General features: G+C 39.2%; 1 protein-coding gene across 2 annotated transcripts in view; it reads right to left on the reverse strand.

Moving 5' to 3' along the window:
* Positions 1 to 13,420, reverse strand: part of LOC311298698 (nectin-3-like) — a 21,615-nt gene continuing 8,195 nt past the window's right edge. The window contains exons 4-7 of one of the 2 annotated variants that reach the window (XR_014628981.1): positions 12,997 to 13,102; positions 1,530 to 1,669; positions 1,092 to 1,397; positions 1 to 823 (exon numbers count right to left, since the gene is read on the reverse strand). Coding sequence is in view for 1 of the 2 variants with exons in the window: in XM_084421834.1 (XP_084277960.1) it covers positions 1,285 to 1,397; positions 1,530 to 1,669; positions 12,997 to 13,102 (359 nt within the window). In the remaining variant the exon portion in view is untranslated. Of the gene's footprint in view, positions 1,398 to 1,529; positions 1,670 to 12,996; positions 13,103 to 13,420 lie in introns of both variants that reach the window. The other variant, XM_084421834.1, reaches the window with a different exon arrangement.

The following is a 13,420-nucleotide window of genomic DNA, read 5'->3' on the forward strand; positions in this document are numbered from 1 at the left end:
GGACATTCACCTAACTTTTATAAACCTGCCTTAGAAAAACAAAACATTACTGGTGTGAATCTTGAGACAAGATTACAACTTGCCTGTAGTCAGGTGATATGTGCAGATGAGCACCTGTGCTTCTAGGTCATGTGACCACATGCAGATATATAGCATGCAGTCTACAGGCTGCCATTTTGAATTTGCCCTGAAGAAGGCCACAGAGGCCGAAACATGTTGGCATGTTTTTTAATGGTTAGCCAAGGCTAACCAATAAAGGCTTTTTAAACCTATATTCCTTTTGAGTGCCTCAGAACTATTGTTTATTTGGGAAACATTTTTGGATCTCCAAGCTGAAGAGCACCAGAGGAACACATCACTCAATACCCAAGTAGCACTCCTAGTAACTCGTTTGTGGAAAACAGAATGCTTGTTTGGCAATGCTTGTTACAACATTTAAGGCACATTTTTAAAACATTTTATTCTCACTTAACTTACAGTAAACATTCTTTATAACATTTTGATAAACAATCAGTATAATGCCTATTTATACATATAGCCTACTGATGCAAATTTCTAGAGCCTATAAATTACCAACAGGATCAAAACTTTGCTGAAAAACCTGTTGCACTCAATCTACAGGGATTTGGACATGGACATCAGGAAGACATGAACTGGAGTGATCTAATATTCACATGTGCACAGAGAAGCCATCGCTACACTCGGGAAAAAACGGTTCATAAGCTGTCACTGGGACACTTTTGAAAGGGTGACGCCACAGTAACTGTTACATTTTGTTAGTTTTGTTATGCATGGATATTCAGTTTGTTTTCATTTGTCACGTCTCTTCCTTGTTCAGTTTTCCTGCTCCTCGTTTGTGTTTTTGGTTTCAGCTGTGTGTAATTATTTAGTCTGGTTTGTGTTTGCTATATAAGTTGAAGCCTCACATTCATTCTCTGTTCGGTCACGTTCGGTGTGTTTCTCTGCCCTTATTGGATTGTCTTGTCAGTATGGATTTATTAAACTTCGTGTTGGAATTATATTCTTCTTCTAGTCTTCGTCTGTCTGTTTGCTACACACACCCTGTATTGTGACAGTAACAGTTTTTGTACCTTTTTCTCTGAGAGTGTCCTCAAACACACCCAAGAATAACATGGTAAAAATTAAACAGATGCATAATTCACACACAAGCATTGAAACAGTTCTGTCACAACACATCAGTTTAGCTGTGGTTGACTTTACCATGAGATGACATATGATGATGTCTAATTAACAGTGCTTACTTTAGTAAAATCTACTTTTACTTCAGTAGAACTTTTGAGCTCGAGACACTGTGCAGAATAAAAACAACAGTATAAACCCCAGGATGGCACAGCTGGAGATATAACCCAACAGATCCCAACAGACATCAGTGGATCCTACAACACATCGAGAAAAAGAGAACTGTCAGGTTACATATTAAAGTTTTGTCTATGAATATTGTTGTCTCTGTGTTGATTTACTTCTGTTCCTAAATGCATACATGCATAGACTAGACTAGAATGACTCACCAGTGTTATCCACATAGAGCACACCTGACACGCGTCCATACGCGGTTGATGCTGTACAGATGTACACACCATTCGAATCAGAGGATGATTTTGGGATGAAAAGTTTATTGCCTTCAGAATGCGGAGTACTCCCATTCACTCTGTTAATGAAGACACATGAGAGAAACTGACATTATAAGAAAGTCTAAGGCCTGCCCAATCGCTCCAGCGACAGTTTCCCCAGGTGAAGGTTTACTGCATGTTACAGTCTTTTCAGCATATCAAAGTCATTTAATTCCAATTAAACTTTTATCATGACTCCATTTTATCACAACCTCAAATTTAGATTAGAATGCCAATTGGTTATTGGTCATTTAGTTTGGAGACGCATTTGATTATTCTATTTAACTCTTTACTCTTATTATCCTCGTTCATTCGGGTGCCTCGCACCGGCCGTTCACATTATCTGGGCCCACGATCACAAATTCGCCAGTCTGAACGATAACCAGAGGTTATGGCTAAAGCAGTTCAACAATGTTGCAACAGGCTTGTTTTTGTTAAAAAGTACCCATGTAGCCCTACAGTCGCCTATAGGACAACTTAGTTAAAGCCCAAAACAATAACCAGAGGTTATGGCTAGTACATTAAGATAATGCCGCTTCAATGCTTGCTATCACCTCAATAGTATTCTTATCTAGCCCCTTACAGTAATGCGCCTGCAGGTCAAGCAGTGAGTCAGGAATCTAGAATCCCACCGGATATGCCTCACGCTCCATCTACACTGGGATCTAGTGTGTACTTAAGCCTGGATGCAGATTTGCGGAAACAATGGATACAACGTAATCTACTAAAGTTAATCATTTCAAAGTCAGAATAAATCCAAATATAAAAATGTATTAATGGTCAGGTTAATGTATCATGCCAATTACATAATCAGTTCAAAGATAATAAATGCAAAACATCAAATGCTCTGGAATAAAGAGAAAAGACGCAAACCTGACATTAGAAAAATACATAATGCTGAATGTCTGAAGACGTAAAGCATTACGGGCTGATATCAACTTCAAAATCTGAGCTGAGCCTCTTGTGGCATTTCTTTAAGTACTCAGACCAAGACAGAAACTTCTTTCCCATGTGCTAACGATGGGAATTTGCATGAATCACTGTCTCACCAGAGTTTACACCTTTTGATGGCAGGATTCCATTTGCATGCAACCTCCTCTGAAAGCAAGATATCTCATGTTTGACTTATTTGGGGATGAGACCTTTGTACCAGTCGCACTGAGACATTTCAAATGATACCAGACATGTATAGTGTTGTATGATAATTGTTCACATTAAACCATATAGATTTTTGGGTGAATTCAGGTGATCTCAGCATGAGAGAGAGACGAGATGGGGGAGTGTGATTTCGTCTTGGATGGGGATGCTAGTTTCTCAAGAGAGAGTTCAAATATTAATTTCCAGAAACGTCCTTTGTCTTCTCAGGGAGTGGTCTTTCCTCAACCAGACTGCCCGGCATTTTCTAATGTCTCAAGACTTACACTATACGGGGGGGCGCTAGAGAGCACCACATGGAGTGGACGTAAATTAAAGGAGAACTCCGGTCAATTTTAACATTGAGCTCATTTTTTTGTACATTTGGAGTGCTGTCAATACAGAGAACAACGACAAAAATCGGTGTTGCCTACACCGAGTTATTCTATTTTTAAAATTTGCACCCTATTGACTTCAATGGGGCAAGTAGTAAGCCTGCTTTTTAGCCTCTTAACATCCTTTAAGTGTCATTACAAGTGCACAGAAAATGTGAGTGATTCCTTCCGAGTGAACACGGGTGGATCTGACTGCAGTAGATGTTAGAGATATTAATAAAAATGAAGTTAATTCAGCCAGCGCTCATACCTTTGTTTACATCCTGTTTTCGGTGGAAGGCCATAGTAGTCGATTGTGGAGTTCACGCGCGTGATCATAGGTACTAAACCTATGCGCATGAACTCGACAATCGATTACTATGGCCTTCCACCGAAAACAGGATGTAAACAAAGGTATGAGCGCTGGCTGAATTAACTTCATTTTTATTAATATCTCTTAACATCTACTGCAGTCAGATCCACCCGTGTTCACTCGGAAGGAATCACTCACATTTTCTGTGCACTTGTAATGACACTTAAAGGATGTTAAGAGGCTAAAAAGCAGGCTTACTACTTGCCCCATTGAAGTCAATAGGGTGCAAATTTTAAAAATAGAATAACTCGGTGTAGGCAACACCGATTTTTGTCGTTGTTGTCTGTATTGACAGCACTCCAAATGTACAAAAAAATGAGCTCAATGTTAAAATTGACCGGAGTTCTCCTTTAAGGGAGCTCCCTCAACAAGCCTCTAAAAACTAGTATTATTTGACTATTTTGATCACGAAAGTTTGCTCAACAATATCTAACAGTGAGATGAAGAAGACTAAGCCCAAGAAAGGTGATTCGCCAACCAGCGCAGTTGAACACCTGGCCGAGAATCCGTCGTCTATTGAGCATGAGCATGAGACCGATCGCGGCACGGCCACGGACTCAACTGCTATCCTGTCAGCCATTCAAACTATGAATAACGGTATGAACGACAGATTTAATTCGCTCGAAGCTACTTTATCTCAGCTGCAAACGGCGCTGTCTGAAACCGCCTCGCGTATCGCGGACCTTGAGAGTGTTAAAGCTGAGCACGAAAGCCGCATTTCTGACCTGGAGGCCTCCTGTCAGGAAATACTATCAGCTAATAAGGCCCTACGTGCAAAACTGGATGATCTCGAGGGCCGTTCCCGACGACAGAATATTAAGATTGTCGGCTTACCCGAGAACGTGGAGTCTGGTCGCCCCACTGATTTTGTGGAAAAACTAATCCCGAACCTCCTGGGAGCCGAGAACTTTCCTGCAGGAATCAAAGTTGACCGTGCACATCGCACCGGGCCTTTACCCCCGAAAGGAGGACGTCCCCGAATTATGATCGCGAGGATACATCACTACCCGGTCAAAGAGATGATCCTGCGGCTTGCGCGGCAACACTCGCCTTTAAAATATGACGGAGTTCACATCTCCTTCTTCCCAGATTTCACGGCTGAGGTACTCTCACAGCGAAGGGCGTTTGACGGGAGTGAAAAGGAAATTGAAGGAGGCTGGTATTCGATTCGGAATGCTGTTCCCCGCACGTCTTCTTGTCACCCAGGGCACTACCAAGAAAATCTTTGGCTCGGTTTCGGATGCTGAATCGTTCGTTAAAGGTCCCATTCCATGGATTATTTTTATTATTTTATAATGTTTCCAGGGGTGCCCTTATAATGTTAGTATGTTTTTTAGATCAATTTTTTTTATAATTTAGAAATAAAAGGCATATTTCCTAGCCTGATTTCATTCCCTGGTTTGAACACTCTGTCTGAAGGGGCGTGTCTGCTGTGAGACTTCAGTGTAAACGCCCTCTGCTGTGATTGGCTGACATGCTTGCATATGAAATATCTGGCATTACATGTGGAACTATCTGGAAAACTTTTACTATTACAGCTATTATACGTTTTTACTATTACAGCTATCTGGATTAACGAATCATGAGAAGTTTTTTAAGTATTTAGATCTATTACCATCACATAAAAGGTTGGAGTGATGAGCACTGAGCAAATGACAGTCTGTTGATCGCGTGAAAGATCTTATCATTGCAACGCAGTTTCTGCACTATCACTAATGATTTCACCAATGCAAACATGAGGCATATAAATACAGTAAGAGCTTCGTTGTGCAGCGTAACAGCGTCATTGATTTCATAACGAGTTTTGGCAAGTGTCCAGATAAACTCGCGCTGTGTGATTGATAGCTTGGGCGATTGGAAAGGGATTGTTCTTTGATCGCTTTCTGTATATTAATCACAGTTTAAGTAAGATTATTTTCATCCTACTAAGAGAAACGAACGATATGAAGAGTGATCGCTACTTCCATATTAAATCACTACTTACCGCTTGCTGGAATATAGTTGAAATAGTCCCCTTCGTCAGTATGAAACGCTGAGAGAAGTCTGCTTGATATTATTCCAAATAAAAACAGTCCGTGGTGAAATGGACAGAGCAAACTAACTTCGAATTAAACTTTTGCGGTATCCGATTATTATAGATAAACATCAACCACGTCTGTTGACATTTCGCCATCAATACGCCTGTGTTCCTGTGGGCGGAGGTTACGGTTCTAGTGACATCATTAAAGCAGGATGTAGAGGGGTGTAGTCCAATCCAGCCGTTTTTTGTAGTCAACTTCTGTTAAATAAAATATCTCGCTTGGCATTGAACTTTGAGCTTTATAATTTTACAGATATTATTTATACTCTAACAACAACATTACACACTAACTAAAGTTTGAAACATGGGATCACATAGAACAGGACCTTTAATACCATCGCTGTTCAAGAACCTTCTTGATCTGCTGCGCGTAGGATTGTTTTTCAATGCCGTTTCCATGGCTGAATGACTTAAATCATTGATCCTGCTGTTTATCGGCGATCTTTAGTACGAGGTTGTGAGTATTTTCAACAACAAAAAAAAAAAAAAAAAAAAAAAAAAAAAAAAAAAAGAGACATTGTACAGTCTGCTTACGATCATGTTATTTGGTCAGTTTACACACGTTATTAGTGTCTTATCTGCACGTACATGTTCATACTATCTGTCACAATTTATAGTTTAAACTGTGTTTATAAAAAAATATATATTTCTGTGTTACAAGGGTGGTGTGCTACACACACTTTAATTCAGCTTTATAGAGCAATTCTTTTGTTGATAACTTAGTTACACGGAGGCTGCGTGGGAGTCCCCTGGTTTCTCTTTTAGAGGTTATTTTAGTAACGTTACACAGGTTTTCCTCTTAAGTTACTCCTTATGCTGCCCTGCAGCTCCACTGTTCATATGAGGGGGTTTTTCCGGCTTCATTTGCAGAAGCTGATGAAAGGGGGAGGGAGGGTGGGTGGTCTTGTTTTTTTTGTTTTGTTTTTTGGTCGTTGTCTCGAATTTACTGTCTGTACATCTCCTTCACTGGTTATTTCAGTGGTTAATATCCCTTCGAATTCATTTTGCAGCTGCCTCTATAATAGACATTATACTATATGATGTGCAGTAGGGGGTCTTCACTGAAAGGTGGCAATGTCACTCTCGCCAGCTGGAATGTCCGGGGATTAAATAACCAGGTTAAGAGAGCTAAAGTTTATTCTTATTTGAAGTCCATCCCTGCTGACATAATATTTTTACAAGAGACGCATATTAGGAATTCTGAACAAAGGCGACTGAGATGCAATTGGATCTCCCAGATATTTCAATCTACCTTCTCATCCAGGGCGAGAGGAGTAGCTATTCTGTTTCGTAAGTCTGCTCCTTTTAAGCACATATCCACTATCAGCGATCCTAACGGCCGCTATTTAATTGTAACTGGCCTACTTTCCTCAATTAATATCACTTTGCTTAAAGTCCCTGTAAAGGCAATTCAAAAAAAAAAATCTAAACACATTATAAATGTTTGAAATGTATTGCTAAAACATATTACAAAGACTGTGAACTGTGAAGTACTGAATTGTGGAGTTAGACCGTTAAACAGTTTTTCACCATTGCTGTGTTCCGGATTTTTTGGGCGGGGCTAAAACGGGGGCTCGATGACGCACTGAAGCCCCTGAGCTCCTGGACACGCCCCTACTTGATGACGCACTGGAACCCCTGATGCTGCCCCTCCCCTAACAATATAGCACATGATTCATTCACATCAGTTTGCCGATCGCGAGTTACTGTCAGTACTATTAGTTACTACAGCCTACAGTTTGCTAGCTAGCTATGCCTTCGTCACGGAAATGCGTACTACCTGGATGCGATCACGTACAAAACAGATCGGTGTCCTTATTTAAATTTCCGAAAAACGATCACATCAAGAAGAGGTGGATTAATTTTGTGAAGAGCCACCTTGATGGAGAGCTGAGGATCACCACCAAAACCCGCCTCTGTAGTGATCATTTTACACGGGATAGTTTTATAAACTTTCATCGGAGACAACTGGGATTCACAGACAATCCGCTGTTACCGGTGAATGGGGCCGAACCGATTAACGTTATCTCCCGCCTCGGCCTTCATCCTCCCGTCGCGCCGACAACTGGTGCCATTGTCGGCAGTGCGAGCCCACCAATGAGTGTAAGTTGCCTTGTGTGCTTATGTTATAATTATAGTAGTCCAGGCTCGAACATGTATGGCTTTGTAAAACCTATGAGCATCCATTCCGGCTGTAGCGGTGACAAGAGTTGAGTGTGGCGACGGCAGCTTTCCCACGAGTGGGCGTGGTTTCAGCGCAGCCAGCGGACACGCCCCCAGCGTTTGAGAGCAGAGACTACTGCTCATTTTTTCAAGATTTTGATAGCTTATTTTATGTACGTGCCGGCTTTTTTTATCATTCAAATTTGGCTGGGTGGCTAATAACACATTTTTATGTGGTGTGACAAACTCAGAACACATACTTAATTTTGACTTTACAGGGACTTTAATGTGTACGGACCTAATTTTGATGACCCTGCTTTTTTTCGCAGAGTCTTTAATCTTTTACCAAACACTCTGAACACGCACCTGATAATAGGTGGTGATTTTAACTTGGTGTTGGACCCCACTGTAGATAGATTTCCTCCTCGCTCTGGAATATCCTTGGCCAACTCTACCTCTGTTCTTAACGATCTGATTACCTCCTTTGACCTTGTTGATATCTGGAGACTAAAACACCCAACGGACATGCAGTATACTTTTTTTTCGCAAGTTCATAAATCATACTCTAGGATAGATTTCTTTTTAGTTGATTCTAAAATTATTCCCTGTGTAAAATCAATGAAGCATCACATTAGAATCATCTCCGACCACTCAGCAGTGACAATCTCTCTAGATCTCGTAGAAATTAAACCCCACTATAACTGGCGTTTTAATCCTACTCTGCTCTCGGATGTCAAATTTTGTGAACAATTAACAGAGTTGCTAGCGGAGTTTCTCAAATTTAATGACACGGGCGAGGTTTCTGACTCGACTCTATGGGAAAGCCTAAAGGCTGTCCTCAGAGGACATATTATTTCATACGAGTCCAATCTAAAAAAGCAAAGGGTAAAACGCCTGTCAGAAATTGATAATCATCTTACTCGGCTGGAGGACACTTACAGAGATTCAACAGACTCAGAAGTGCTTAACGAAATTACAGCACTTAAATTGGAATATAACTCGATTCTTTCGAACCAAGTTAATAATATGTTGTTAAAAGTGAAGCAAAAACAGTTTGAACTTGGGGATAAACCAGACAAATTGCTTTCTCGCCAGCTGAGGGGGCTACAAGCCTCCAGAGCAATTCATAAAATCAAGAACAAGAATGGTGTCGTTCTAACAATTCCCGGTGAAATCAATGATACATTTAAAGAATTTTATGAAAAATTATACAAATCAAAGGGTTCTTCTGACCCCTCAGCTTTAGCAGATTTCCTTCATTCATTACATCTTCCAAAGTTGGGGTGCACAGAACAGGCAGCTTTGAATGCGGACATAACGGTAGAGGAAATATTAGTAGCGATTAAATCTTTCCCCAGTGGCAAGGCGCCTGGCCCAGATGGTTTCGGGATTGAATTCTACAAAAGATTTGCGCAGGTGCTCTCTCCTTTGCTGTTGAGGATGCTTAATCATTCTTTTGACAAACATGAACTTCCCCAGTCCTTGTATGACGCAAATATTTCGCTGATTCTTAAAAAAAGTAAAGAAGAAACTGACCCATCATCTTATCGACCCATATCTCTTTTGAACTCTGACCTTAAAATTTTTACTAAAATTCTGGCTAATAGATTAACTAACTGCATTGGGAAAATTATCCACCCTGACCAATCTGGTTTTATTCCTGGCCGTTATTCTTTTTTTAATGTCAGGCGTTTAATGAATATCTTATACACCAGATTTGAATCTAAAGCTAGTGTTGCAATTCTTGCCTTATTCGATATGGGTGACGCTTTTGCCTCTTGGGTGAAGTTGTTATATCTCCATCCTTCGGCTTCAGTTCTCACCAATTTTAACAAGTCATCGCCATTCCAATTACACAGAGGCACTCGACAGGGCTGTCCACTCTCGCCTTTGCTTTTTGCGATTGCAATCGAACCTCTCGCCCTTGCAATTAAAAGTAACCCTTTAATTTCGCCCTTGAATTTAGGCCAAATTAACCATCATATTTCCCTCTACGCAGATGACATAATTCTGTATCTAAGCAATCCTGAACAGTCTATTCCACCCTTATTAAATCTGTTGGAAACATTTGGTAAACTCTCTGGTTACTCAGTGAATTGGCAAAAAAGTGAATTCTTGGCTGTGACTAACAACATCGATCAAATTTTTATGCGTAGTCTACCTTTTAAAATAGCCATAAACAGTTTGAAATATCTCGGAGTTAATATACCTAAAAACCCTAAGGATATATATAAGCTTAATTATTTAACAATGCTTGAAAACCTAAAGGACAATATAAAATGCTGGAGGACCTTACCGCTATCAATGATGGGGCGTGTGAATGCTATTAAGATGGTGACGTTACCCAGATTCTTGTATCTTTTCCAGAATTTGCCGATTTATTTACCCAAAAAGTTCTTCAAAACCTTAGATTCTATTGTGCTGCCTTTTGTCTGGGGCTTCAAAGCACATAGAATATCTAAATTACACGTGTGTAAGCCTAGGTCGCTGGGGGGGTTGGGTTTGCCAAATTTTCAACATTACTACTGGGCTGCCAATTGTAGAGCCTTAACTTACTGGCAGGACCCGCGCCCCGACAGTCCCTCAACTGACATCCCTTCATGGCTTATGATTGAGCAAGGTGCATCAAATTCGTCACTCTCCTCATTACTTTTTGCTAACCCAGCGACTTTTAAAGCTGCAGTAGGATCCCATTTTATGATTAATAACTCTCTTAGGATATGGCTTCAGATTGGTAAAGCATTTAAATTGCCAAATACCTCTTTTCTTGCTCCTATCTGTCGTAACCATGCCTTTAGACCTTCACTGTTAGACCCAGTGTTCACAGGTTGGGCCAGAAAAGGAATCCTTACCTTGAGAGATTTGTATATCGACAATAATTTTGCCACATTCACTCAACTAACGGAGAAATTTGACCTTCCTGCTTCACACTTCTTTAGATACCTACAAATTAGAAATTACGTTCGTTCCACTGTGCCAAATTTTGAAATATTATCAGCCGATAATGAATTACATAAATTGCTTACTGGCGTTCCCAACACTCCAAAGTTAGTTACAAAATTTGTTGACTTCTTCACAAGTCAGTTAGATTTTTCCACTATTCATCTGAAAAATGTTTGGGAAGAGGAAAGATGTTCAGCTCTCTGAGGAGGACTGGGAAAAATGTCTTAAAAATATATACACCTGTTCTATTAATGCCAGGCACCAACTTATTCAGTATAAGGTGTTACACAGATTACATTACTCAAGGGTTAAACTTAATTCTTTCTATCCTACTATCTCCCCTCTCTGCAATAAGTGTGAATCTGCAGAGGGCTCTCTTGGTCATCTTTTCTGGGCATGCCCAAAACTGGGTGAATTCTGGTCAGAAGTTTTTCAGTTTCTTTCTGAAGCTTATACCTGTGAGCTTCCCTTAGATCCTGCGACTGCCGTTCTTGGTTGGTCGGCCTCCTTGCGCCGCCTTAATAATGCCACCCGATTGCCTATACAGTATGGTTTGATGATTGCCAAAAAATCTATACTCTGCATGTGGAAGAAAAATTCGAAGCCACTATTCAAGATGTGGTTGTCAGAACTTTCCTCCACTCTGCATGTGGAAAGACTTAGATATAGTATTTCTGGAAATTTAGATAAATTTGAAGCCTCTTGGAGGCCTCTTTTCAATCACTTGTTAAAAATCAATAATGACGAGGCTATTTAAAATGTATTTCTATTCATTTATTTTTCTATCAGGATTTTATTGTCATTTCCGTTGACCTCTGTCTTCAATATAGATATCTGAGATATCTGCCTGGTGATGTGGTTATCTGCAAACTTGAATCTAATTGAAGGAGTTTTTTTTTTTTTTATTAATTTTTTTTTTTTTTTATGTGTAGTTGTGTTTGGTTCTGTCCTGTGATTGTATTGTCTATTTGTCTGAAAATCTGAAAATGCTACAATAAATATAATAATAAAAAAAAAAAAAAAAAAAAAAAAACTTACACTATACATGTGATGATCTAAAATGGTAAAAGGCAATAATCTGGAAACTTGAAAGAGGAAAGAGGAAGGGAGGAGATGGATGGATGACAGGATTTTCTTTGAATAAGAAATCAATATATGAAATCCATTATATATACAGTATAAGCTGTGACATAGTTAATCTGGTTAATTTCTTTTTTTGGCTAGTAGAAGTTCTGAATGGCCGGTAATTGGCCGGTAGTAGCCAAATTGTCCAGTCAGTGAAAAAGTTCATTTCAACTTTCATTTCAAACCCTGATTACCAATCATGTTTACACATGGTAAATATGACCGCTTGAAGAAATCAGACAAGTATTTTTGGTGAAAAATTTGTAGAAATGATCATTCTTTCTAAATGTGATGTAAATACTGTCCTGTGACTACAAATAAACAGAAACAGACACAACTTAAGTAAGTGTGTCCTCCTTCTTTAGTGAAATAACTGTAATAATCACTTTATTTCTGTGTAACTAATGTGCAATCTTGACATAAATTAGTTCATTATGATCAATGTATCACTTATTATTGTAAACCTGTGGTAAAACATCGATGCTTGGGTTTTAAATTTTACAAAAATACCTAGTAAACAACAAAAGTAAACAACAAAGGCAAACGTTTCGGTCACATGCAACCTTTGCCATTGAGAAAGGTCGCATGTGACTGAAACTTGTGCCTTTTTTCTCAGTAAAAGCGCTTGATTTTATCTCGCTTTTTGACGTCCTTCGTCTTTTGTGGAGTGTGCGGACTCTTTTGAAGTGCCTCTCTTATTGTTTTTTTTGTCTGCGCACCTCATATGGACTAATTTTAAGGCATGGAAGATTCCTAGCTACTCTTCAATAAATAAATGCATAAATACATTAAAAAATAAATAAATGTGGTAAAAATACAATTATACATAAATAAGGAAATAAAAGTGTAAATACTTTTTTACATTTCTTTGTATATTTATTTTTATTTTTATTTATGTATTTCTGTTTTTTTACATTTCTTTGTATATTAATTTATCTATTTATTTATTTATTATTACGTCAGCTTTGGCATTGAGCATGTGAGCATGAATGACATGCGTTTTCGGTCATGTGTGTGGATGGAGATCTTTTCTGAAACGCAGTGGAAACACCAGAATGAACGAGGATTGTTTTCATTTTAAAAACACAGTGTTTAAATGAAAATGCACTAGTGTGGACAGAGCCTGAATGTGTCTGAAAAGTGTAGAAATCAAAGAACTGAGGACTTCATTACCTGATCCAGATGTAGCTAGTCGGTGTTGGGTTACAGTCCACTAGACAGTGATATTCTTCAGCCTCTGTTGGATCATCAGGGATTATCTTCACCACTTCTGGAGGATCTTAGAGAATTCAACAATATGAGAATAATAATAATATTGCATTATCATAAACATTGTTCATGTGGTGTTGAAATTTAGGTATTCTTAGTTACAGGAGGGCAGCCTGACCTTGTACTGACCCAGTTACACTTCTGTCCAAGTATAATCATTAGTTAGGCCAAAAACTGTGATTAATGTTTTTATAGGAGTAAAAAATTCCCCTGCATTCCACCTCCACCAACAAACAAATATGATATACAGGGGCCCAGACCTGCTAGTGATGCCCCTGACTGTTATATTAATTTGTACGCTAGCTTGACTTTTACTGTGTATACAGTG

Source organism: Rutilus rutilus (genome assembly GCF_951802725.1).
Source record: "Rutilus rutilus genome assembly, chromosome: 10".
Classification (NCBI taxonomy): domain Eukaryota; kingdom Metazoa; phylum Chordata; class Actinopteri; order Cypriniformes; family Leuciscidae; genus Rutilus; species Rutilus rutilus.